The sequence below is a fragment of the Coenobita brevimanus genome, chromosome 62 (genome assembly GCF_032717465.1).
Source record: "Coenobita brevimanus isolate Jiangsu-jjx chromosome 62, ASM3271746v2, whole genome shotgun sequence".
NCBI classification, from domain to species: domain Eukaryota; kingdom Metazoa; phylum Arthropoda; class Malacostraca; order Decapoda; family Coenobitidae; genus Coenobita; species Coenobita brevimanus.
The window spans coordinates 5,185,429-5,212,822 of record NC_137015.1 but is presented as its reverse complement, the minus strand read 5'-3'; the positions used below and the strand labels follow the sequence as shown (position 1 = coordinate 5,212,822).

The window sequence follows — 27,394 nt, the reverse complement described above, 5'->3', positions numbered from 1 at the left end:
CTCTGTTCAGCCAGGAATATGGGCAGAGGGTGACCAGAAACTGATCCACAACTATACAGTACACTTAACACAATGAGGCAGATGGCATTGTTTATGTTTTAGTTTATTCTAGCGACCTCCTAATGATGTTCGGTTTAGGAGAGAAACTTTAATTTGGGGGCTAGAGTCATTAATAAACCCTTTCATTACTAGAGGCCTTTTCTAAATTTGATAGAATCATTTGGCAACAGCAAGGATAAATTTGAATGGATGTCACCCTGATTTGAAGAGTTAAATATTCTGGACTGCGATTGCCTAGCCTTGAACCCCTGTGCCTGAAAGGGCTTAACATGGGATTGGCTGTTACTTTTCTGATCATTTTTTACTTTGTGGCTGGGCTCAAGTTTTTGGTGTTTTTTCACAATGCAGATTCGTGAGCTTGAGGCAGCCAATGTAGCGGCCAGCCGAGCTGCCAGCGCCAGTAAGCTTGGTGCTCAGGTGAAGGACGAGGAGATAGAGGCGCTCAAGAGGGAGAGAGTAAGTTTCATACTTTTTTTTACTGTCCTAGACTTTTTCTTATATTCACTGTTTTACAGTCAGGAAATAAAGTATCTGCAAAATATTGTCTGACAATAATTTATAGGTAGTAAAACTGTAAATTTACCATCTTACCGTCTTTTCACTGTCGGCTTGGATATTGCTCATGAATATTCTCACATGTTTTGTTTTCTTTAAGCTAATGTGTGTGTCTGATGTTTGAGTTTTGCAAGATTTGCCACCAAACATTGGGTAGATACTCTTTTTCTTGACTGAACCAGTTTTACATTGAAACCATATCTTGTTTGCTCTGAGAGACTCCAACAGAAGGGTAACAAACATCGAAAGTGAGATGGTAAGCTGTTGCAAAATAGTTTTATGCAAAGCAAAGCTGTTTAATGTGCCATTTCAACTGTGGTCATCAAGTTCACATCAGAAGAACCTGGGGTTACAGTAGCAACAGAAATATTATGCTTTAACAGCCAGTTCAGGGAGGTGAGTCATGATATGCAGAGATTTCAAGAATAATATTATAGGTAATGTTCTGAATGAAATGGAGAGTGATAATGCTGTGATTGAAAGTGGTGTTGTAAACTTTCAGTCCAAATACTTCACTTAAATTTTAATTATAGATGGATATATGAATAAATAGTTTATATATATATATATATATATATATATATATATATATATATATATATATACATACTGTGTATATATATGTAATGGGTGAGTGAGAATCATTAACTCTTGGAAGCATTATGAAATTGAATAAACAGAACAAAAAAGAACTTCAGAAAAGGCAACATATAACAAGGGTTTAGTTTACTGCCAATGCTTTTATGATTGCAGGATCAGTTATGTGAGCAGCTGAGAGAGACTGAGAAGAGGAAGCAGCACTACAAGATGCAGTGGGTGAAGGCAACCTCACAGCTCCACCAGGTCCTTACAGACACACACTCACACAATTACCAATCACAAGATAACAGGTATGCTATGGCCTTACCAACATTTTATCATCATCATCATCATCATCAAATCAGTCCTTATATTTAAGATAATAGTGACCAGCCTAACTCATCCCTGAGTGACACTGCATGAGGAATAACCCCAACCACCCATTGGATATAATCCTTCACTGGCTCAGTCCAACTGGAGCGCCTTAATTACCCAGTAAACCACCAGGCTCCATAATTTGGTTATATGGTTACCACCCAACATAGTAAATGGTTTCCTGGTGTACAGGAAACCATTTGACTGTCACTTAATGTAGAGTCACCCATAGACAGAAGGGAGAGGAAAGATTGAAGGAAAGAAAGACAGAAGATTGAGCGTAAAGTCACCCATATGCAGAAGGAATTGGAAAGAATGCGAGGAAGGAAGAAAAAAAGGAAGGGGCAGGCACCCGAGAGCAGTACTACATCAAGTGAGTGAATGGTCAGTGCTCCACCTACCACTAGGCGGCCTGAAATATAGGTATCGCTCATTAATATTCTCTTGGTCCATATTCATATTTTATGGTCTAGGAGGCTCCCTTGCCACCTCTTCCTTACTAGTTATATTTCTATCTATCTATCTATCTATTGCCAGACGCCATAATCCCGTAAGGGGTGGCCATTTGACTTTGAGTTATTTGTTTTACGGGGAGGGGCACTAACCCTCCACCAACCCACTTGCTGACACGTAGGGAGCACGTATGATTTGGTTATATGGTTACCACCCAGCGTTGTAAATGGTTTCTTGGCTTACAGGAAACCATTTGGCTTGTCACTCAATGTAAAGCCACCTGTAAAGGAAAGAAAAGCAATAAGTGACAAGAGAGATGGGAGAAATAGGAAGAGAGGACGATAGGCACAGAAAAAGAATGATAAAGGCTAAGGAAGAAGTAGGCAGCACTACATCAAGTGAGTGGATGATAGTCGCCACCACCTATGTTTACATTTTTGAAGGGCTGGCTTTGGTTGCATTTTTTCTTTTTTCCTTTTCCTCAGGTAACAGTGGTGTTGGATGCCAGGTAAATCTAACACTACCTGTGTGCCACCAAAGAATAACTTGATCAAGTTTTTAAATGGCTGTATACCTTACTGTTGCCAGCTCTTAGCTTGGGCATTGGGGTCATTTGGAGTCATCTTTCTTCTAGGCCAGCTGATAAGGATTAGTAATAGTCTCAGCCCAGACTTCGATTGACAGTGTTGTACAAGGACTATCAGACTTTGAGCTCATGGTAGTACCTGCCTGGAATGACTGTATCCATCCACCTCATTAGCATCACAGTAGTTGGGAGTGTTCTATCTAATCATCATCATCATCATCCAAACCTCCCTTCCCACCCAAGGGCAGGATGAGAATGCACAGTATTTTTCAGTTCATAGTGAGTCACTGGAGCCAGTGTTAATATTCTTTTGTATGTTAGGTATGAATTCTGTGTCCACTACAAGTCACAGAATCTCAGGTATTCCAAGGGTCTTATTTTAATCATCATACACTGGTATGCTATACTGGTAATATTCTCTGAGTGAGGTTAAGTACACCATTGAAGTGGTGGTCCTGCCATACCTGCATGCTGCAAGGGAGGTAGGTCAGTCTTCTGCTCTTAAATGTTCTGGACCATGGTAGCCTAACCTCAGGCCCATACACTCCCTAGGGGATCATATGGGAATGGCTGTTGCTTTTAACATTCAGTATGATGTGTGTGTTCACTATGGCAGTGAGACCTGGGCAGTAAAGGAAGAGGATATTCACAGGCCTAGCCCCCCTTTTTTTTAAGCAGAGATATAACTATTAAAAAATGTCAGAAAAGGATACTTATGATGAAGTCTGTGGGTATTATTCTTCCTCCTTTTCAGAAGTGATATTGGTGAACATGCATTTAATAAAATGAAGTCTTAATGGCAAAAATTTGTGCCCAAAAAGTATACATATACAAGAACAGCCTTAATGGCAAAAAATGTGTTTCAGAAAAGTCTGCTTATGCAAGAACTACCTTTCTTGTTCTTCTCCCTTTCAGACTGGATTATGAACATGGGGCCTCTCCTCCATCCCCTGTGTACGTCCAGTCCTGTCCTACCACTTCCACTGCCAAGAGTCTCAAGTACAAAGAGGAGAACCGCATAGACAGTTTGGACCGAGGGCGCACCACACGGAGATCATTGAGGCAGAACTCTGAGATTGAGGTCAAGGCAGAGCCCGAGGACAACTGCCCTGAACCAGAGAGTTCATGGAGGAAAGACAACAAGCAAGGCAAGAACACTGAACCCAAGCAGATTTTGGCAGATGCAGTAAAGGAGCGGCAGGAGCTGGTGAGCTTGGTGAGAAGACGTAGTAGTCTGAACAATGATGATATCCCAGCTTCATTACAGGAGGCTGTGAAGAAGATCCGTGCACTTGTTGATAGATAAAGAACTGCCATTGCAAAAGCAGATAGCTCAGTTAAAGATGATGATAACACCTAGTTGAGCAGTAAATGCTAAGTAGACTGCTAATAGAAATATCTTCTTGATACCAGGTACAAATTGTGAATGATATGATAGTGATGAACAAGGCATACTGCAAAGATGATGATAAACTGATCCTGTGAGAAAACAGTGCTTGCAGTTTTGAGCAGCCAGCTATGTTTCATGGATAGGGAATGCATCGCTGTGCCTCTGAAGTTGTTAATTTATGTTTGATATCTTGTAACCCCTTGAATGCAGTGGTATTGTGGTAAGTGGGGGTACTCATCATCCACTCATTCGATGTAGTGCTGCTCGGGTGCCTGCCCTTTCCCCTTCCTTCCTCTTCTGTTTTTCCTTCCTTCATTCTCCTCTCTTCCTGTTGTCTAGGGGTGACTCTACACTGAGTGTCAAGCCAGATGGTTTCCTGTTCTCCAGGACCCCATTTACTACGCTGGGTGGTAACCATGTAACTAAATTGTGGCATCTGGTGGTTTAGTGGGTAATTAAGGTGCCCCAATTGGGTTGAGCAGCTGTAGGTTTATATCCAAGGGATGGTTGGGGTTTATTGCTCACGTAATGCCACTCTGGGGTGAGTGGGCCTGGTCACTTTCGTCTTAAATGTGAGGACCAATTTGCCTAGCCCTGGCCTCCTACACTCCTCACGGGGCAACACTGGATTAAATGATGAATGAATGATTAATAATAATAATAACAAGAATAATAATAATAATAATAATATTATTATTATTATTCATTTTTTTCATTCATCATCCAATCCTACGTTGCCCCATGAGGAGCGTAGGAGCCCGGGGCTAGACAAGTTGGTCCTGACATTTAAGATGAGAATGACCAGCCTCACTCATCCCTGAGTGACATTACGCGAGCAATAAACCCCAACCATCCCTTGGATATAAACCTTCACCAGCTCAATCCGATTGGAGCTCCGTAATTACCCACTAAACCACCAGGCACCAAAATTTGGTTATATGGTTACCACCCAGCATAGTAAATGGTTTCCTGGTGTACAGGAAACCATTTGGTTTGTCACTCAGTGTAGAGTCACCCACAGGCAGCAGGAAGAGGAAGGAATGAAGGAAAGAAAGACAGAAGAGGGAGTGTAAAGTCACCCATAGGCAGAAAGACGAGGAAAGAATGAAGGAAAGACAGAAGATGATGGAAAGAAAGAAGGATGGAGGAGACGAAAGGCAGACAACCAAGAGCAGCACTACATCGAGTGAATGTATGGTGGGCTCCCCCACCTACCACAATTATTATTATTATTATTATTATTATGTGGGGACACTCACCATCCATTCACTTGATGTAGTACTGCTCTCGGGTGACTGCCCTTTCCTCTCTTCCTTCCTTCTTTCCTTTTTCCCTCTTCTGTCTTTCTTTCCTTCATTCTTTCCTCTTCCTTATGCCCACAGGTGACTCAGCATTCCCTTTTGTGTCTTTTTTATTTTCCTTTATTCTTTCCTCTTCCTTCTGCCTGTGGGTGACTGTACACTGAGTAACTAGCCAAATGGTTTCCTGTACACCAGGAAACCATTTACTATGCTGGGTGGTACTGGTAACCATATAACCAGATTGTGGCACCTGGTTATTTAGTGGGTATTTAAGGTGCTCCAGTCGGATTGAGACTGTGCAGGTATATATCCAAGGGGTGGTTGGGGTTCATTGCCTACGAAATGCCATGCAGGGATGAGTGAGGCCGGTCACTCTCATCTTATATGTCTGGACCAACCTGGCTAGCCCTGGGCTTCTGCGCTTCTCATGGGGCAACATACAATAGATGATGATGATGATTATTATTATTATTATTTTTATTTGTTTTTTCTTTTTCATTTGTGTTCTTAGAGCCACCAACTATTTCCTTAGATGGGAAAAAAAAAGACCAGGATAATGGATGTGTGGTCCAAGTCACTAAGAATGCTATTGATACTCTTCCATTTTTGTGTTTTCTCTCTCCTTGATTCTTGATCATACTGCATCTCATTGTTAGGTGAGAAAATGGGTCAGGATGTTAATTAGGATTACATAAGGCATAGCTGTTCATGTTTTTGCTTTTGAAGTATAACTGACTGCTCCAGAGAGATGGTGTGCTTTCTGGCTGAGGTCTTCAGTAAATGTACTCATGTATTGTAAAAGAAAATAATAAGGTAAAAGGGTAACAGCCAGTCATAATAATTTTCCATTCTTACAGAGTGACTGCAGATGTTTCTCTAATAAAACTGTCTGATCACATAAAATGTCTTCATGGGAATGCTATGATGTGAGTAGTTTCCAGATGCAGTCGATCCCTTTATATCCCAGCTCTTGAATATTTTGGCATTCTTTTATTTCAGTTATATTCCAAGTATCACAAATCTTTCATGTTTATTTTATGTTTCCATTTTTGTGTTCCTTTTTGCTGTTAATTTCTCACTAAATTGCAGAAGTATTGTCACTTAAAAGTATCATTGCTCCCCCCAAGAGCTGATTTGCAACAGCACCAAATTGTGAAGAAGTTGTGAAATTAAAGTACTTTCCTAGGTATGTAATGATTACTGTTGGCATTTTTCCAGCCTGGGCAGTAAAAGGAATGGACTGTATACCATTAATGACGAGGTGTTGAGCAGTGATGATCATAAACCCAAACAGTTATCAGCTTCAGTTTCACATAATAATTACAGAAAATCTTTGTTATCAGTGGTAATTTTTTCACTTTTTTTTTTTTTATTAAGTTTACAGAAAATTGCCAATTAAATTCTTACTACTATCTTTAAAACTGATTTGTCAGCTCCTCTCACCAGTCATATGGAAAGAAAATATGATTGTTTGGAAGGAGGGCTTCTGTATCTGTTCCTTTATACACTTGAATGTGGATGCATTTTTTTCATGCATTTTGTGCTGTTACTAAATGATAATTATTCATCATAGGAAGGCCTCTCATATTCCGAGGGGTTTACTATCACTGCATCTTACCCCTTCAGTCTGAAAGGTCCATCCTGAGTTTATATAAGTCAGGAGATGGCAAGCATAAAATGAAAAAGAGGTCCCTGGGTCAGTGAATTAAACAAATCAAATTCCTTGGGGTTGCATAAGCAAGACTTCATCTATGTATTTCCTGGATGTTGTAAAAGGCAGTAGTATATCTGTCAACTGAACAGAATTGTCTGGTGTAAGCTTAAATGAATGGCTAGGTAAACAAGTAACAGAGAAAAGATTACTTGACATAGTTTTTGAAGTTACCGAGTGTTAGTATTTCAGTTGAATAAATTGTTGTATTAGTGTAAATAGAATATCCAAGTGCACCAACTGCAGTGAAAGGGTTAAAAGGGTAGAAGTAATGGAGGGCACATACAGCCAGGGTCAAAAGTCCACCTTCTATTCCAGCCTGTTTAATTCACAATTAAGGCAGTCTGTCACCTTATTCCTGACATGTCATATCAAAGAGAATTGTGTGTGGGAAGGGAACCATAATAAGCTTCACTCGGTTTCAGAATATTAGCCAGCTGAGAGAATGCCAGGAGAGGTGAAGTGTTAGGCAAACTTTTGACTGTGACTGTGCCTGTATCTTCTTTTCTCCACTGATTTATATCTCCCATGAGGTGTAAGGGCCTTGCACTGGGTTTCTTTACCTAATGTGAACATGAACTTCAGTTAAGAGTGAAAGTGATGAATTCTCAGTTACTGGTTGTCTGTCTTTAAAAACTAGAAACTGTATATATAATGCTATGTGACTGATGGAGCCAGGATTCCATGGACTTGAATGATGAGTGAATGGAAGCGTGGCAATTGAATTGGGCAAACTCAGGCTGTCTGGACGTTGCTACCCCTCACCCTGCCCTAGGGTAGGAAAGGAGGTCCAGATGATGATGATGATGATGTGACTGGACATTATTTTTCTCCTTGTTGGTCATCCAAGAGATGATTATTTCCAAGCAGTGGATCAAGTATGTGGTGACCCCTACACTGTTAGGGCATATAGCTATTTTTTAGTCACTGGACAATTTTATTAAATTCAGGAAAGATCTCTAGTAGGGAATGGGTAAATGAAGGCTGTCTAATCTCTCCAGCTCAGAAAGTCTGTCTAAGCTGACTTAAATTGTCTGGAGGTATCAAGAATAAGAAAAAAAAAAAAAAAATGCCTTCCAGTTGAAAAAGTAAAAAAGTTAGCATTATTGCAACACTGGTTGATGAACATTATTTTTCCTCCTGTTCTCCATTTAAGAGCTGATGGTGTCCAAACAGTGCGTTAAATATTTGATAATCCCTCTCTCTGATGACACATTGTTTACTTTATTCTCTCTATCCCTAGATAACTGTTTTGTTTTTAGCTTAGGAAAGAATTTTTGAACTGGAGGGGCTAGATGCAACCTTCATTAACCTCTTCACTACTAAACCATTCTCCTAAGCTGAGTAAAAGTGTTAGGTAGCCACAAGAATGAAGTATAAATACCAGATAACATACTTGGGGTGGAGTGGTTAAATAGATTTGATGTACACTCTTTAGAACACCAATTTCAAATCCCTGTCTGTTCAGAAGTATCTCACAATCATTTACTCTTCTGTGTGTAGACTGATCATTATACCTGTGCTGACAACAATACTGCCCAAAAAAATACCGTATTAGCAATGGCACCTGCAGTATTTCTAACACAAGTATACTTTGTGTAGTAGAATGTAAGGGATTCTGGAGATCATATTTTAAAATTGAGGGTGTGGAGGTGTGGAAAAAACTTCAGCATTTTTACATTAATTTCTGAATCACGTCGTCATGGTAGAACATGCCTGACTTTTCTGTATCATTGCTGCTTAGACTCAGTACAGTATTGTGGGATGCAGACTCATCATATCCAAGTTGTAGGTGTTCAGTAAATGATCATAAAATAAGGGGCTTGCTTGCACCTTTGCTTACTTAGGTTTATGAATATAACCGTACGAGCTTACTGTATGTGTTTTTGTTCCATATTATAGGTGAACTCCCAGGAGCTGGTGACATACTTTTCAATTTGTTATTGTTGCTGCAAGATGATTTAATTAACCAGAGAGATTGTTGGAAGTGGAGAGGTTAGATACAGCCGTCAGTAACTCCTTCACTTCTGAATTACAGTACCCTCTTAATGAAATCATCTGTTGGCAGCAAAAGTATAAATTATGAAAGCACGTAACCAGTTTGAAGGTTCAGGGAAGTTCTTTAGCATATTTTTCCTACCAGTTCATTTTGGCATCTGGCACATTAACCCCTTCACTACATTTTTTAAAAATCAGGCTATCACTATATTATTGTATTCAAGTTAGGAAGATCCTTTGGTAGTGAAGGAGTTATTGGAGGCTATATGAAACCCCTCCAGTTCATAGTTCCTCCCGCAAGCTAAGAAAAATTGTCTGTAAGTAGCAAGAATAATGAAATGATATCTTACCGTAGGGATTAACCACTTCAGTCTCATGATGGTTTTCTTATTTTATTCATGTTGTCTGCAGGTGATTTTATTCAGCATAAAGTTCTCGATCAGGTTATGAAGAAATGTATAAAAACTTTCTAACTCATCACTATGAATGGTCTTTCCAAATCTTTGTAAAATTGTCTAAAAGTAGCAGGAATATAGTGTTATTTTTTTTATTTATTTATTTATTTTTTGAGAGAGAGAGAGAGAGAGAGAAAGAAACTTGTTGAGGTGACACTGAACATGGTGTGAGAGTAGACGGTCATTATTATATGGTGCCATTTTGACATCTTTTTTTTCACTTATACCCACATTAATTTACTGAAAAATTGCTGATAAAAGTTAACTTACTGGCTATAAAGCAGATTTGCCAGTTCCCCAAACTTTATGGTGCAATTTCATTGGAAAAAGTACAGTGTTATACTTTTGATTATATTTTTGCTGCCATCAGATGGTTTTCATTCACTGTAGGATAGACTCATTGAATTCTGGGTGGTAGATTTACCCTTCATTAACCCCTTTGTTTCAATATGTCTTCTTGAAGCTGAATAATGTTGTCTAGAGGTAAAGTGGATGTAATTAGTAATATGTCATTGGACTGAGAATGTTAAGGGGTAGCATTGTGAAGTGTTTGTACATTCTTGGATGGAGTTAGTCATTTCATTAATTAACTAAAATACTTGTACAGTACAGGTTTATTTATTTGGACTGAAGGGGGGACAAGCCAGTTTGATAAAAGCACAAATCTGATATATTGTTAACTTTTACTAGAAACTTTTCTTGGTAATTCACACTAAAGTTCAGTCTGTAAGAAATCCTCATTATGTTCCGCCCCTCCCCCACCCCTTTTTTTTCTGTAAAGTTGAGAGGAAATGACAAAGAGTTACCTGTTCAAGGGCTGTTGTTTCCAGCTGATGTGCCATTTTCCTCCAAATTAGTGTCACATGCATAGAAAAAGGTGTGTTGGAATACGTGTTTGACTTATAATTAGGGCTTTCTGTTTAGAGATAAGTCTGGGGCAGCCATATGAATCTTTGGCACCATAAAATATGCATTAGTTTTTATACTAATATGCCTTATATGGCACGTGCAGAATTATGCGTATTGTCACTCAAAGAAGTATCCTTACTAAAGCGGCGTGAGTCATTTTGACACAATGGATGGGAAAATATGGAATACCAACACTGATCTACATGCTCTACTCATTGTGGAGTCCTGTGTTCACATGAGTAAGGATATTTTTTTGAGCAGTAGTACATCTGTCCATTTATCTGTCTATAGCCAGAAGCCATAATCCTGTAAAGGGTGGCTGTTTGAGTTAGTTGTTTTATGGGGAGGGGCATTAACCCTCCACCAACCCACTTGTTGACAAGTAGGGAACATGTATGGTTAGTTATGTGGTTACCACCCAGTGTTGTAAGTGATTTCCTGGCTTACAGGAAACCATTAGGTTTGTCATTCAATGTAATGCCATCTGAGAAGGAAAGAAGAGTAATTTAAAGTGATAGGAAAGGTGGGAGAAATAGGAGAAGAGGAGTGCAGCTGCAGAAAAAGTATGATAAAGGTGAAGGAAGAAGTAGGCAAGTGAATATAAAGTCGAGAATAGTGGATTGAAGCATTGATTACTTTGACATCTGCAGTTACTGTGGACTGAGTATGGTTTAAAAGATCAAAGATTGGTAGGTTTAATTTGTGTTTAAACTCTGGTCTAGTGAGCTTTTACTGCTCATGTTTGTATACTGTAGTGTCCATTCCAGGAGGAGGGTAGACTTTTAATGCTGTGTGGCTCTTTGGTTGACATATCTCTTCTTGTTTTATTCCTGCTGTTACTGTACTAGACTTATTCAGGTAAGGAAAGACATCATGAGCTACAGGGATTAGATATACCCTCCATTAATTTTGACACTACCAGGGGACTTTCAGTGCTGAGAAAATCATCTGTTAGCAGCAAGAATAAAATACACACAGTAATAAAAGTACTGCATGGATTATATATGAAACAAGTGTGACACCACAGATGAAGAATACATGTTAGGTCCTTTGTGATGGTGATGACTACTTGAATCATTACAGAAGGCATTGGACCAAACCTGTGTAGTACATTTTTTTTTTTTTTTTTTTTTTTTTTTTTTTTTTACTGTGTATAATAATAGTGATTCATTGTGAAGTGATTAATTGTGGTAGTATGGCAATACTGTAAGGAAGGTAAAGAGTGTAAAGGGAGGAGAAAAAATGGAGGATGTCAGAGTAGACAGTCCAGTATTGCTTATTTTTGAAAGTATAGCCGTAAGTGCTTCATACAGTTCATGTCTGTATTATTTAAGTGTGTCTTTACAATCCTGTATTACATATACAGTACTGTAGTTTAAGATTTATTGTTTAAGTTCTGTTATATTTATATATTTTTTCTATTCTCGGGTAGTAGAAGCTTGATATCAAGTACAGCACTAGAGGGATTTATTTGATATTCTTCAAATTTTTGAGTGGATGTTGTTCCAGAGCAACATGGATCCACACTAACTGAAGGATGTGTGGCACAAGTTATAGATAGATATGTAAATAGAGAATGTTCAGTGCAACACATTCATGTTGGTGTCAACAATGGACTCATTTCTTTATTGGTGCTTTTTCATGTCCCAGACACAGGATTTTACCAGTGGTTACCTGTAATTGTTTACTTTATGCTTTTGGAAATACAGGATTACTATAGCTCACTTTAGTGAGGTTAGATGAAACGGTTCTACTCCGCCAGTTTTGTAAGGATGGTTTAGTCCAAGAAAGCACATGTAGCACTCTTTAGTGAGGTTAGATGGAACAGTTCAATCCCACCGGTTTTGTGATGATGGTTTAGTCCAATAAAGCAAATGTAGCACACTTTAGTGAGGTTAGATGGAATGATTCTGCCTCACCGGTTTTGTGAGGGTGATTTAGTCCAAGAAAGCACAAGCACATAGTACGGATGCCTTGGTTTGTGGGGTGGAGCTGAGAATTTGGAAGATTTGAGTGATAAAAGAAAGGATGTAGAGTCCTTTTTGCTGGCTACTCTGCTGAAAGTACTTTTTGGTTTCCCTTTCTTGTTTTTGGATTGTGCACATTGATACAGTTTAGGGACATTTTCATGCAGTGGCACTGACATAATTGTATGGTTCCAATGCCTAGTTGTATAAATGTCTTTTAGTTCCCTCCCTGTCATCTGAAAGGAGAAGGATGGACTGCAGGAGAAGGGTAGCTTGAAGTCCACTGGGTTCATGCTTGTGTGAGTCTGGGGCCACACCAGCAACACATTAACTGAATAAGCAACCTCTCAGATCTGGTGACATTATTTTACTCTTGGTACTTCAAGATGATTGTTATTGACTTAAGGAAAGCCTCCATATAATAAGGGAGTTATTGAAGGTTATATGCACTTTTTGAAATTTTAAAAAATCTTTGAAAGAAAAAACAATAAAATTGTCTGAAACTAGCATGAGGAAAATTGAAAATACATCATCAGATTGAAAGTAGATACACTGTACTGTATTTGAGATATCAGCAAAGTTATAACTAGGATTTCATCATCATCATGAAATCTGAAAGTTATAATTGTCAGAAGTTAGTTTGCTGGGTAGGGACACCTGCACACAGTGGCAGAGAGAACTTCCTGGTTATATAAACATCCCTGATTTTCCTTTCTGTCCCTCAATTGGAGGATGACGGATGATGTACTGTAAGAGGACAGCTTCAGCCTGCAGTCCACCGAGTTCATGTCTAGATGAGCATGGAGCCACAACAACGTCAACAATAAACAAACACATCTAGCAAATTTGGGAAGTAAAGTTATAATAAAGTTACATGTTGCACAATCTAAAGATAGCTGCTCACCACCCTTGACTTAGAATACCTAATTTACCTAATAATAATTGGAAGTAAAGTTAAAATAAAGTTACATGCTGCACAATCTAAAGATAGCTGCTCCCCACCCTTGACTGAGAATGCCTAATTTACCAAATAATTATTGACAGTAGTAACTTTGATTCTAATACTGTGGACCATGTAGAGGAAAAGAAAAATCTTGTATTTGTTTACTTTTATTCATATAGACACATTACAGTTACACATAGCCTAACACCAGATGGTTTTATTCTGAATAGGAAATTTGTAGTAATGAAAGGGGTACTCCAGACGGTTTTTAGTTATTTACTTACCAGGGATTGACATTTGCTGAATAAAATTGCCTTATAATACTGTATCTAAGATAAAATTTGTGTTCATTGTATGGAAAAAGGTTAACTTACCCTTGTGGTATTCAAGGCATGAGTATAAATAAGCATTGTGCACAAAAATTGAGAGTCATTATTAGCATCAACAGTTGCAGGATCATAACTCTGTTTCACACTTCACCACCAGTGCACAGTGACTACACTGAGTGACAAGCTGAAGGTTTTCTTGTGGTTTAGGAAACCATTTCCTACATTGCTTGGTAACCAAATGACCAAAAAGATGCCTGGTAGTCCAGTAGGTTAAGGTGCTCAAACCAGATATGGCTAATAAGGGTTGACTGCATGAGATGGTTGACATTTATTGCTCACATAATGTCACTTGGTATGGTGACTATACTCTATTACTCCAAGTTTGGCACCATCAGCAATGTCGCCTGTAGTGTTGATGTAAATCCTCAGCACTGTAGGTGAATCTCTATTTATTACCATGAGAACCAGTATAAAGGCAATATATCCAGTACTGAGCACCTTTATCAATGCTACAGGTGTTGAGGACATCACTGATAAGATGCCAGACTTGGTGAAATGGAGTGTAGTTACTTAAATGTCTATACAGTACTAGGTAGCCTAGTCTCCATCCCCTAAGCTCTTCATGGAGCAGTAATGGATTGGATGATAGATTAATGGACTGATTGGGATTCAGAATTAGGAAAGCATAACAGCACAGGAGGTCGTTGTTTTGAGCTGCCATTTGCAACATTCTTTTTTAGCTAGAATGGCCCCAGTAAGTGAAAGAAAAGTAATTGTATAGTACCTATAAAGCTCCTAAGAGCTGACCCGATGGTTTCACCCAGTTTACAAAAGCAGTTGTATATAAAAAGTAGTGTTATATTAATATTCATCCCTCATCACAATGTCCTGTGGAATGGGACACAAATCCATTCACTCATCATTAGACAAGAATTTTCACTTCCACTTCCCATCCAAACCATTCACATAATATTTGTTTCCCATGTATGTGTACTGTACAAATGATCGTTAGATAAAGTGTTTCGATTGCCTGGAGAAGGAAAAGATAGTATAACTTCATCATCTGAATCTCCGTATTCACATGTACTGTATACTTCATCTATCCATTTCCATCTTTTGTTAGCTAATTTGCCTCTTTAACCTTCATACCACCTTTTCTCACATATTCATTTCCCACATTAAGTCCTCTTAGTTGTCATGCCTCATCCAAGCCACACTTATAAAATATGCTACCCTCTTCATATTCATTAGCCACACTTATAAGATATGCTACCCTCTTCATAGCCATTAGCCACGCTATTAAATATGTTACCCTCTTCATATCCATTATCTCTTTTACGGTCAAACTATCCAGGTATACTCTTCTGTCCTCTCATCAGTGCTTCCTAAATTCTCATCTGTAATGTATCTGTAGTTTTTAGCCTGCCCTATGCTTTCATCCCACACATATTGCTTGACTGTTCCCAGAATTAACACAATAATACTGTAATATTCATTGCTTGTAAGTACTGTAGTAGGTGGTTGGCTACCACTGACCATAGGAGATACTACATACAATCTGACAAGTAATGTTCATGATTGCATGGTCAGCCTTTTTCACCTGATCGGTGCTTTCCAAACAGCAAACATGGTAACAAACAATATTGTCATTGTTCTTAGGCAGAGATATCGACCCCAAGTACCCAGAGTCACACTCGCAATTACAGGTGATATTAGGCTTCAAGGATTTCATTATTCCTGCTTTATTTTTATTTATTTATTTTTTTTTCCTGACCAAGACAGTCCAGTCCATGAGGTTCAGCTGTCTTCCCCTCCCCCCATGAGCTGAGAAGTACACTGGTAATTTTTGCCATCTCGTGTCAACACATGGGTTGTGCTTGTCAGTTGCATTTCCTGGAATTGGGGCATATTATGCATTTTAGTGTACTGGCAACAGGAAAGATATTTATTTTCTTATATCATTAAAGTTTTGAAGAGTTTTGAAATTAATATCATGGATGAAATACCAAAATATCTTCTAGTATTGTTTTTTTTTTGTGTGTGTGTGTGTGTGTGTGTGTGTGTGTGTGTGTGTGTGTGTGTGTGTGTCGGGACCAACTGCTTAGCCCTGGGCTTCTACGTTCCTCATGGGGCAATGAAGGATTGGATGATGGATGGATGGATGGACAGATTAGTAGTTTTAAAGGATTAGATTAAACTTACATAATCTGTGTCATCTCAGACTTGTACCTGGATCAAGCCATGTACGGTACTGCCTCCAGACACAGCCACCAAAAAAAGTCAAGGGTACTTCTACTCATTCAATCCTTGTGGCCATTGATGTAGCCAGTAGCTGATTGTTGTTGTTGTAGTAGTAGTAGTAGTAGTAGTAGTTGTTCCCTAGGCAGTCTGGCTGAACAGCCCCGAGTCCCTTAGGAAGGCCATGGCCGAGACCGGGCTTTCCCACAGCACACTCAAAGAGTATATGTTGTGTTGTTGGCGTAGGTGACTGTGTGCAATGCAGTCTTCTATAATGTGCTTGACAGTATGGGGTGCGCTGTTGCATCCTGGACAGGCATCAGCGACAGAGTCATCCAGCCTCTTCTGGTAGCTTAAGAGGGCTGGATGGTGCCCACATCTCAGCCTGGCCAGGTGGACCCTGTCCTCACGAGGAAGATAGGATTCAGAAGGGTGGATGTCAGGAGGCCGTGCATGCAGCTGTGTGTTGTCTTTAAGTGACTGAATGGAGTGGCGAGTGATCTGAGTGTGGATATGCTTCTGGAAACTGGTCTGAGGGGGGAGAGATGACAGTATATGTGTATGGTATTGTGTGCTGGGTGTTGTTTTGATGTTCCTTGATGTGGGTGGATGTGCTGCCATGTACTGTAGTGGATGTTGTGGGTTTGTGGAGGCTGCAGCAAGAAACTGGGTGCCTTTCATGTCTAGGTGATCCTTAACTTTGAGGACTTTGGTTTCTTGATGTAGGTGGTCTGTGGGTGTAGTAGCTGTGCAGCCTGTGATTATTTTTAGGGCCTTGTTCTGTATGGTCTGTAGAGTGTTGTAGTGTGTTTTGGTGAGGTTAGAAGCCCAGGCAGGGCTTGCATAATTCATCACTGAACTTATGTATTGTTTGTATACTGTGGTGGTAGTTTCTTTGTTGTGTCCGAATGTTGTATGGGCAAGTGACCTCAAAGCATTGAGTCTTGGTGTTATTTTATTTTTAATGTTTGTGATGTGTTGTTTAAATGACATTGATGTATTGTATGTTACACCAAGGATTTTGTGTGTGTGTGTGTGTGTGTGTGTGTGGTAGGGGAGTGTTGTTTATGGCGAGGTGTGGGATGTGACTGTGTTCTGCTGTCCAGTTTGTGAGAGGAGTCACTGTAGATTTGGCTGGAGCTATTTTGAGCCTGTTTGTGGTGAACCATTCGTGTAGTGTGTTGAGGTAAGGTTGAATGATGTGTGCAGCTGTGTTTGCACTTTGGTACATGCATGTAAGTGTTATATCATCTGCATAAGAAGCTATGTGTATCTGTGGTGTGTGGGGTGTGGGTATGTCGTGCATGTATAGGTTAAAGAGTGTAGGGGACAAAACAGATCCTTGGGGGGACGCCGTTTGTGAAGCTTCTGATGTTAGAAAACTGACCGGCAAATGTTACCCGTGCATATCTGCCTGCTAAGTAGTTTGCCAGCCATCTTTTTGTGTTATTGTGTTGTAGTTTGAGTTGAATATTTTGTTTGTGAGGTTGTGGCAGGGGATGGCATCAAAAGCTTTGCGAATGTCTAGTGTGATTAGGAGTGTTCTGTGTGGTGGCCTAGCTGAATTCATACCATCGAAAACTCTCTGTGTAAGGTCTGTAAGAAGGGTGTTTGTGGAGTGTAGTGGCCTAAAACCATGTTGTGACTGGGCTAGGGGAATGTGAGGTGTGACTAGTTGTAGTACCAGTCGTTCAGTGACTTTAGAGGGGGTGCAGAGGAGTGTGATGGGGCGATGTGAGGAGGGTAACGTGGGGTCTTTGTTGGGTTTAGGGATAGTGATGATATTGCCATGCTTCCAGATGTTGGGTATTATGTTGTTGTTGTTGTGACCCCAGGCTACCTGAATGTGAACTGAGTGGACTGCAAGCTGAAGTTGCCCTTCTGCAGTTCACTATCCTCTTTATGGGGGAAAGGAAAGGAGAGATGTTTGTATAGCTGGGCAGTAGAGCTCCTGTTACATCGGTATCCTCTCCTGCAGCCATCAAATAAAGTAAAGTACAGTACATCTGTTCATATATGAAACCATTCATTTAGCCAGCAGCTCTGCTTACAGGTGCATATCCCCATGCACAGCATTAGAAGAGACCACCCCTATTTTAATGGACTCATACAAGTTAATATAGAGCTAACTTCAGTTCTTCAGAGAATTTGAGGAGTATTGAGTATGATGCCTCCATACATGCTTGAGACAGTGTTACCTTACATCTCCAGTGTCAGAAAACATGAACAGTTATGTCAGCTTAGAGGTTTCTCCAATTTCCATGCTGATTTTTTTTTTTTTTTTTTTTTTTTTAAATGCAGAACTAGTTTGTAAGAGAAACGATAATTATTTGGGATAAGCATAACACAGTTCAATATTTTAATGTATATTGCATTTACATGTGCTAATGTACACTTCACTTAAGTACTCATATAAATTATATAATGCACTATGTAAACAACTTTAGATGTAAAAAAAAAAAAAAAAAAAAAAAAAAAAAAAAAAAAAAGTTTCTATAAGTAATATTCATAACAATGCTTTGTCCCAAAAGTATGGGATTTTTTAAGAGGTTCCAATCTCTGGTATACTGTACTTATATGGCACTTAAAGTGGGATGAAACAACTGGTGGCACAATTTATATATACGAGAAAGAGAGAGAGAGAGCTAAATTGAGGTAGTACAGTACTGCACTGTATGAACGAACAAGATGACTGAGGCCGTTTCAGATAAATAAAGTATTATGAAATGACTGAATCCTTAAGACAAGGGTGGAAGAACATCTACATTTTCCATACAAGTACTGGTAAATGGCAACCAAAAGAATGTTGTTTCATACAGTGCTTCTTCATCTAATTCAACAATAATAACAGCAAGGATTATTATAATTTCTCTGTAGCCTATTTCCTTCAACTAAACAAAAGCATATACAGTATGTTGAGTAACCACAGTTTGTCTGGCTGAGCAGACCCATCAACTGAAGACATGCAACTGCCCTGCAGAACCGTCTCAAGCAGAGAATTGGTCTTCTCTTGAGGAAGACAGTGCCTGACCACAGTGAGTGAGCAGTCATAACATGCTATGCATACAAAAGACTACAATACATGGTATTGAAAATACATTTCTATACATGGACATACAAAGAAGTTACTGTAGTAAAAATTCTGTTGTCTCAAAGGGCATCAAAAGCCTTCAAGAAACTGTGGCAGCTCTTGCTGATCATTCTACCCTACTACACTAAGTTCTTGACATATAGATTAATTTATTGGTACCTCTACGCCAAAGAAAAATTGTAAATATTTTAATCCATGGAACACTTTGTACAGTATTTTCCTATGTCTCTGCCTCTACCTCTTGAATTCCAAAAAGTTCCTGAGCAAAAAATCTTAGGTTTATATTCTATGACTCTATCACAGCTGGATTATTATGACCAGAAATTATTTTGTAGCCAACAAGAAGCAACAACTTGGGAAGAATACTTGGAAGGAAAGAAATTTCACTTGAGAATAGTTCCTGAATAATTAAGTTCAGTTATACTGCTGAAAACTTAAAAGTATTAAGTATATCATGGAACAAAAATTTACAGGAATATGATTTTCATGGTGTTATACTGAAAATGCTGATACCTGCAATGAATATGAATCAAAATAAATATCTGAAAGCAATTCTGATCACAGCAGTATTGTATCAGTACTGAGAACTCATCCAGTATGTCACTTTTTTTTTACTCAGTTATTATTACATTAATTATTATTATTTTTGGCAAATTTCAAAGCCTCACATCACATTCTGGTTTCACAAGCTTTCTCTGCCTGGGCCACTGAAAAAGCTGATGAGATTTTCCAATCCAAATATGTAATTCTCATCCTCGTCACCAAAGGAGTAGAGGACGTGAGCAAAGTCAATCATCTTCACCTTCACTAATGACAACAACTGGTTCATTTGGGATTCACTGGATGTGTCTGTTAGTATACTGTACAAAATGGACTTGTGTTCTGAGTTCTGAGTTTCTCTTGATGTACTTGATGAGGCTGGGAACTCAGTAGGAGTGTCTGATGATCCTAGAGATTTATTCGATATGCTTACTGTGGTTCGGGTTTCAGTAGATATGTTTTCCAAGGTTTGGGGTATGGCTGCTGTGTTTGCTGAGGACTGTGCTTCAGTAGATATGTTTGCTGAGGATTGAGTTACCCTGGATATGTTTTCTAAGGTCTGGGGCTTGACTGCTGTATTTTCTGAGGGTTGAGCAGATATGTTCTCTAAGGCATGGGATTTTGCTGCTGCATTTACTGAGGAGTGCGTTTTTGTGGATATGTTCTCCGAGGCTTGGGATTTCATCATTGTGTTTTCTGAGGCTTGGGATGCGCTGCATGTTTTTACTGATGATGTTTTGGGTGTGTTTACTGATGATGCATTAATGGTGTTTAGTGAAGATGATTTGGTGGTGTGGTGTGGTGCAAGGGCAGCTGCGTCATACACCACCAGGATGGAGCCACAGCGGATCTTGTAAGTGCGCTGAACAAGGAACCATTGGTAGATCTGACGAAGGTGAGAGGCTATGGCATGACGAAGGTCACTGCTGGCAGTCTCACCCACTTGGCAGAAAGTGTCCAGACCTGACCACAAAATAGGAAATCATTATACAGTAGAAAGATGATGACCTTATAATTATGAATACAGTACTGTATTCCACTGTTTCAACAACTGCAGCTTGTTGCTCCTGTAACCTTGTACACAGAAGTTTAACTCAGACATGAAAATGTCACCTACTGTGGAAGACTTGTGATGTGATGAGATGTTTACAAGCATCAGGTCGCAACTCTGTCAACACTTTGCCGGTATGAGGGTGGAACACACGCAGGCCTGTCAAGCAGTACCCAAGCTCCTCCTGTGTGGCATACTTCTTGCCCTGCAGCAAAACAAATGTTTAGATGAACCCTTTGATTTGACCATGTTATTTTATTGATATATTCTTGCTAACTCAAGATTAGATTATTTAGACTTGCTGCAATGGGATAAATGAAGGCAATACCTAACCTCTCCAATCTGAAAGTTTCTTTATAACTAAATACTGTAAAATAATCTGGAGACTGCAAGAAAGAAAACAAAAACAGTCACCAGACTGAAGGTGTTAGTTTATCTGTATGATGATATCTTGTTTTCTTCTTCCATCTATCTATCTATTGCCAGACGCCATAATCCCATAAGGGGTGGCCAGTTGACTTTGAGTTATTTGTTTTACAGGGAGGGACACTAACCCTCCACCAACCCACTTGCTGACATGTAGGGGGCACGTATGGTTTGGTTATATGGTTACCACCCAGCATTGTAAATGGTTTCTTGGCTTAAAGGAAACCATTTGGCTTGTTACTCATGTAAAGTCACCTGTAAAGGAAAGAAAAGCAATAAGAAGTGACATGAAAGATGGAAGAAATAGGACGAGAGGAGGACAGACACAGAAAAAGAATGATAAAGGCTAAGGAAGAAGTAAGCAGCACTACATCAAGTGAGAGGATGATGGTCGCCACCACCTACCACTTGTTGCTACTACATTATTCAAACTCAGGAATGGCTTCTCTCATGGAAGGAGCTTATTATGGCCGTATCTAACCCTGCAGTTGAAACTTCAGGGGACTGGGGAGGTGGGGGGGAATGTCCCGACATGCAATCCCGTGTGGCGTATTTTTTTTTTTTTGTCCTAGGGTGATAAAAAGTATATGTCCCTCAATATTTTCATTTGCATTACAGAACTTTACTATTTCCAAAATACTGTACACTATACTATTACGGCTGGTGTTCAGATTTCAACATAGTATTGTACTATTATATGCCATGAGCTCGGAACCGGGGGGTTGTGAGTTAGAGCCACGCCAAGAGGGGTAGCACCCTCTCACCTAGCAGACCATATGATCTTATAAGGTCTAGCTTGGGGGAACATTTCCCTTTCTTATTTGTCACATTAATACAGTACAGTATATTTTTCCTGTGACTCAAACTACACAAGAGTATATGACATACAAATACCTAACTAAATATATAGTAAGCCAATCTATATCTCTCCTTTCTACCTCAAGTAGCCCCAGGGTGTATGAGAGCCTGAGGTTTGGCTACTGCTGTCCAAATCATTTATGTTATAGGGGAGAATCCTAAATCCCTGACACTGATGTCATTGAAAAACCTTTGGCCACCTCTTGGACTGCAACCAAGGAACACTAATGTACTGCTGTGTCCAATGGATGCATCACAGTAACAAACAATCAAAATGAACTGCAAACAAAACTATTACCACCTTCAATTCAATGATAAAGGTTTCATTTTACTGCCATTTCTAGACAGCTTTATTAAAATTGGGACAAACATCCTAAAGTTCAGGGATTAATGAAGGCAATATCTATCTCCTTCAGTTCAAATGCTCCCTCTGAAGCTGAATACAATTGTCTGGTGGTACCATTAAGAGAATATTAACAATGCCATCAGACTGAAGTGGTTAAATATGCTGATACATTGTGCATCTGTCCAAGACAAAGTAGCCAGTCTTTGATAAATGATCCTAACCTTCTTGGTGTGGTCCTTGCCAGGATAGGCGAAGGTGCGGCCAATCTTGACATCAAGGACACAAGGCCACTGCATCCCCCTCGCTAGGTCCTCCAGCACCAGGTGGGGGGTCACTGGTAACACATACATACAGCATGTACTTGTTATAGGTTGCCGGTTGATTTTTTTTTTTTTTTTTTTTTTTTTTCACAGTGTATTTCATAAAAATTATCACATAACTTACATATCTATTAAAGTTCAGTTCTACCTTCCCCCGATGCAACTTGGGTACTTTCCCCCTTTTATGAGACAGTTCTCCAATGTAAACAGGGAGATCAAGGATAGGCCTTTATGATGTGTATTGATATAATGCATTAGCATTATAATCCTCATACAATTTTTAAGATTCCTGTTCTATTAAGTTAAGGTTCCCCAATAAAATGTGGCCCATTAAGGACCTGTTTCTGAGGGGTGGTTGGGGTGTACTGCTCATGCAATTCTGGGTAAAGCAATAGATCACTTTTGCCTAAAATGTCTGCACATTGTCAAGTAATAAAAAAGTTAAAGCGTGTAATACCAGCATTCACCAAAAGGGAGGATATTTGTGCAGCCAAACCTCCCATGCCCTACAGTTCAGTAAAACATGCTCAAAACTGTGGCATTCCCTCAAACATATTCTACAAACTAGCATTTTTAAAGCTGTGAGCTAACCTTCTAACACAGTCATTATGCCATAATTTTTATCAAACAGTTAATCTTTATCTGAAGCTACATTACTTAAAGATGTTGCATAATTAAACTGTTGAATTAACATCTTTTCTTCACTTAAAGTTGCTTGTAATTCATTAAAAGTTGTTCTGATTTTTTAACCCCACAATCATGAACCAGAAGGGTGTCTCACTTGACACCTTCTTATCTGATATATATTTTATATTCTTGGAATGTCCAGATTAGTGTCTTCAGTTTAGTGGAGATGTGTGTTAGTGATAAGGTTAATGAAGGGTATGGTATCTTTGAAAAGTCTCCTAAGCTAAGAAAAACTGTCTGGTGGCAGCAAGAATTAAACTGGAAACATGTCCTAAAAGTAAAGTGGTTGAAACTAGCATTCTGTCTTCACACATCATAACCTAATGAAAGGAGTGAGTGCATTTACACCCTCTGGCCATCTAACCACTGCCATCCTGTGTGATGACCTCGCGGCAACCGTGGAACCTGGGTACAAGTGGTTTGAGGGCCATGTCATCTGGCTGGGTGGAGGTTTGGAGGTGCTGGTAAAACTCTAGCTCATCACGACACACCGGGATCAACACTGCAAGTAGTGGGATGGAAAAATTTAAAATTCAGTAGGTCAGCACCAGTACTGAGCAAATGCTTATAAAACCTAACTAAATGCTACCTGGAGATGGTCTAGTGTTGCTGGACTTAGCCTGTGATGAAGATTATGTTCATCAGTGTGGGGCCTGTGGGAAGGAAAATTTAAAATTCAGCAGGTCAGCACCAGTACTGAGCAAATGGCTATAAAACCTAACTAAGTGCTACCTGGTGGAGGCCTCGTGTTGCTGGACTTGGCCTGTGATGAAGCTTGTGCTCATCAATGTGGGGCCTGAATCCTACATCGGTAACCTGGTGAAGCTGCCCCAACACTGCATGTATCTAGGTATTATCAGGTGGAAGCATGTACACCCCTTTTCAAAATGACATGCAAATTCAAAATAGTATTTCTCTACTTTTAAGTGAAAGTGCCAGATGTAAGAATCAAAAGTAATGGAAACTAAGCATTAACCTTTGCCATTCTTGTCACTAGCCTTAACTCTTCCCTCTTCCATTAAAATTATCAACCACAAACACTAGTACAGATGAGTAGTGCCTATCCAGTTAACAAAGAATACCGGTAAATATTGTGCATGTTCAGTAGTACCTTCTTGAACACACTGCTGACCAGGGCCATGTACATTGCTGGTGTGCTGTGCAGCCCTGTCCTGATTAGAAGAGAATGTGTTGCAGTCAAATGTGGGGTCATAGGTTGGGTTAGCATTTAGTTTCAGGGGCTTCAGAACCACTCCCTCCTTCACAGCCTTCAGAACACCTGTAACAGAAACACACTTTGCTTTAAGTGCCTTGTTGTATGTACATATACACTGTATATTTATATATGTATGTACTGTAATGGCTGGTTTGCACATCTGACAATCACTGGCAACTTTATTATAGTAAACACATTAAAGCTGTGCATATGGGTCATGAGGGGTATATACTGGTATCAAATTTTGCATATAGCCAAAGGGTTAGTAAATTACAGTAAAGAGTATTGTATCACTATTATCTACTTACAAGACTGGGTTCCATTATGCCAGCCTCCAACCTGGTGTTCGCATGGAGCCAGGTCACTCATGGCAACAGTATGGCCCCTCGCTTAGCTACAACACACACCTGCAGCAGAAACACAACTCCTACCATCTATGCTAATATTATACATCATCATCATTATCATGGTCCCATTACTACAGGGCCTACATGGAATAGTAATCTAATACCATAACTGGTAACTGGTATGTAGCAAGTTTGAGTAAGTTCTCATAGTTAGGCTTTTTTGGTATTACTGCACTTTTGGACAACACCTCTGATTTCTTAAGGTAAGACTTTTTGGTTTGGTCGATTTAATTTTCTTCAGATGTGATTTTAGGTTCAGACAAATTATGTTTTTCTGATGGCTTTCATTGTTTCAGACAAATTTTCAGCTTCACTCCTCCCAGGAGTTGGCAATTTCTCTAGTGTCTAATTATTCAACCCCAAAGAGGTATGGTCTGAAACAACAAATATACTTCTTTTTTTAACTAAATCCATTATAAATTTCCTGTGCACATAAATGTAAATATAAAATTATTAAAAAAAAAAAATGCTATTATAAGGGCAAGACCTGGGGAAACCCAAATTGTGCTAGACAAAGAGAAAAAAGTAATATCCGGTAGCAGATTTTTGTAAAAACCATTAAAAAAAAAAAATACAGAATTACAGGAGGAGAAAATGAGTGCAAGAGCTGAATTCACATGTACAGTATACACTAAATGTATTACACATCAATTTCTCCTCCCCAAACATGCCTCCAAATAATACAAAAATATGGGTATAACCTCCACTATATCTAATTCTATGACAAACTGTTACCTTCATTATATAATCTACGCGACGATAGTTTATATAACCACACAACCCTTTAGCTACCCTTTTGATCGTATGGTGTTGGCTCCAAAACCTATGCTCGTCCGTTGGTCGGAATAAGTTAATGACAACATATACCCATTTTACTAATCTACAGCCTTACAAAATCATCCTGCATTAGCCAAATAATTATACCTACCATAGTAACGTCCATAACAAGAAAGGGGTTAACTCAAACTTACCTAGGGGCTACTGCTGTCAGATTCAGGAGCAGTTTATCCACGTGATAATACAACCTGCGCCAGCCAAAAATGGGAACACACTGCCTGAAAGGGTACATAACTCTGGTACCTAAATATAAATCGAGCTACAGAGGACGTCAAAGGGGTGATATGGGCCCAAGAGATAAGGGACATCCTCTACGGCACCACTATCAGCTGATTCCCGTGACGTCACTACCAGCCTCGCCCACCACTTATGTTTACATTTCACTAACTCATTCCTTGACGCATTTTATATTTTGTAGATCAATTTCGCATATTATAAATGCTTAGAAATTATGTACTACTTGTTCATGCCTAAAGAGGAGTCTATTGATGATTTTAGTTTTTTTTTTTTGTAATATTTATATATATTTTTTAAGGTCTCCCCTTGGACGTCACTGATCAGCTGTTTACAAAGATGTGAGCAAAGGTCAGTGCCTTGTGATTGTGATGCGTGTGGTCAGTGTTCAACACCAGGGCTCCATATCAGGTCTTCATCAAGGCGACAACCCTTCAAAACACTGACACCCTCTCAAAGCATCGTACTGCCAAAGTAAGGAACGACACTTGCCTTAAAGCTGAGTTCCGTTTTTGTTTTTCATTTCAACGGGTCTCATGCCTGTTATGATCTTGTGTCGAGTTATCTAGGTCCGTTCCCTCCTTTATCTCCGTATTTTCTCTTTAATAACTAGAGATGAGTGCTCATCACGAGATTTTTGTCGGAGTGAGTGTTAAAATCCGACTTCAGTAAGTTCATTGAGGATGTTATCCCTTGTGCCATGTAGAGACGCATTGGACGAATTAGGTTCGATATTTGTTTAACAGAGAAAAAGGATCAAGAATGTCGATAAAACTGTTGAATGATGAGCCTGCAACAACTACAAAAATTTTATTCGCCTGAATAAATTCCTATAGTATGGATTTAGTCACAGCAACCCAGTTATTGACGGCCGTGAAGTCTTTATGCCATTTTACTACGATGCAAAAAACATTTTCAAGCTAGAGACGATTTGGCCACTTTACTGTACTGTAGGTAGGTTAGGTTGGGTTATGTCCCATGGAAGAGAACATAGCTCTGTGCTGAAATAGCTTACAAAACGGAAATCTTTGATAACACAGCCTTGGCCAGCTCGTCTATTATTTATCATTTTAATTAGACCACCGCTAAAGCTCAGATAATGAAACTCTAATGAAGGGGCGAAAGAAGTTTGTTTCGAACTCCTCCATCTCGAAAACTTCCTGTCTTCTTCAGGAAGTAGTTGTAGCAGTAGCAGTTTGGGTTACTATAATGTGAACATCCAAAAAAGAGGACGCTCTACAAAGAAATCGGGGGAAGAGGGAGGAAGGTTGAAACAGTTATTACTAGCTGACTTATTTCGATTATATAAATATGTTACCGGTAGGCCTACGTGCTATGTAGGCCATATGAAAGTGCTGTGGAATCAGTCACTCATTTAATTCGTCATATTTTATTCCAGTGGAGCCAGGGAAAGTGGAATGACAGGTTCACAACGAAAAGTGAACCACGAAACGAGTTTTAAAAGCCCAAGATTTCTCTCATGATTCAATGCATTATTCATAATTTTACGAAATATTACTCCCAGTTTCGCG

The 27,394-nt window shown here is 39.3% G+C and overlaps 2 protein-coding genes across 3 annotated transcripts in view; one reads left to right on the top strand and one right to left on the bottom strand.

Annotated features, from left to right (window-relative positions):
* Positions 1-4,627, top strand: part of LOC145404092 (uncharacterized) — a 32,641-nt gene extending 28,014 nt beyond the window's left edge. Inside the window, exons 5-7 of the mRNA XM_080275704.1 lie at positions 409-516; positions 1,369-1,505; positions 3,524-4,627. Of these exons, the coding sequence (XP_080131830.1) occupies positions 409-516; positions 1,369-1,505; positions 3,524-3,914 (636 nt within the window). The 3' untranslated portion in view covers positions 3,915-4,627. The remainder of the gene's footprint in view (positions 1-408; positions 517-1,368; positions 1,506-3,523) is intronic.
* Positions 4,628-18,344: 13,717 nt separating this feature from the next.
* LOC145403983 (uncharacterized) lies at positions 18,345-25,941 on the bottom strand. Of its 2 annotated transcripts, none has more exons than XM_080275586.1 (7): positions 25,763-25,941; positions 24,693-24,791; positions 24,280-24,447; positions 23,533-23,670; positions 22,383-22,495; positions 20,598-20,736; positions 18,345-20,443 (listed from the first exon to the last, which is right to left on the bottom strand). In XM_080275586.1, the coding sequence occupies exons 2-7, from the start codon at positions 24,751-24,753 to the stop codon at positions 19,623-19,625; spliced, it is 1,440 nt and encodes a 479-aa protein (XP_080131712.1). In that variant the 5' UTR covers positions 24,754-24,791; positions 25,763-25,941; the 3' UTR covers positions 18,345-19,622. The 2 variants fall into 2 exon arrangements, with proteins under 2 accessions (XP_080131712.1, XP_080131711.1); XM_080275585.1 differs by lacking the exon at positions 25,763-25,941 and adding an exon at positions 25,527-25,554.
* Positions 25,942-27,394: the final 1,453 nt, after the last annotated feature.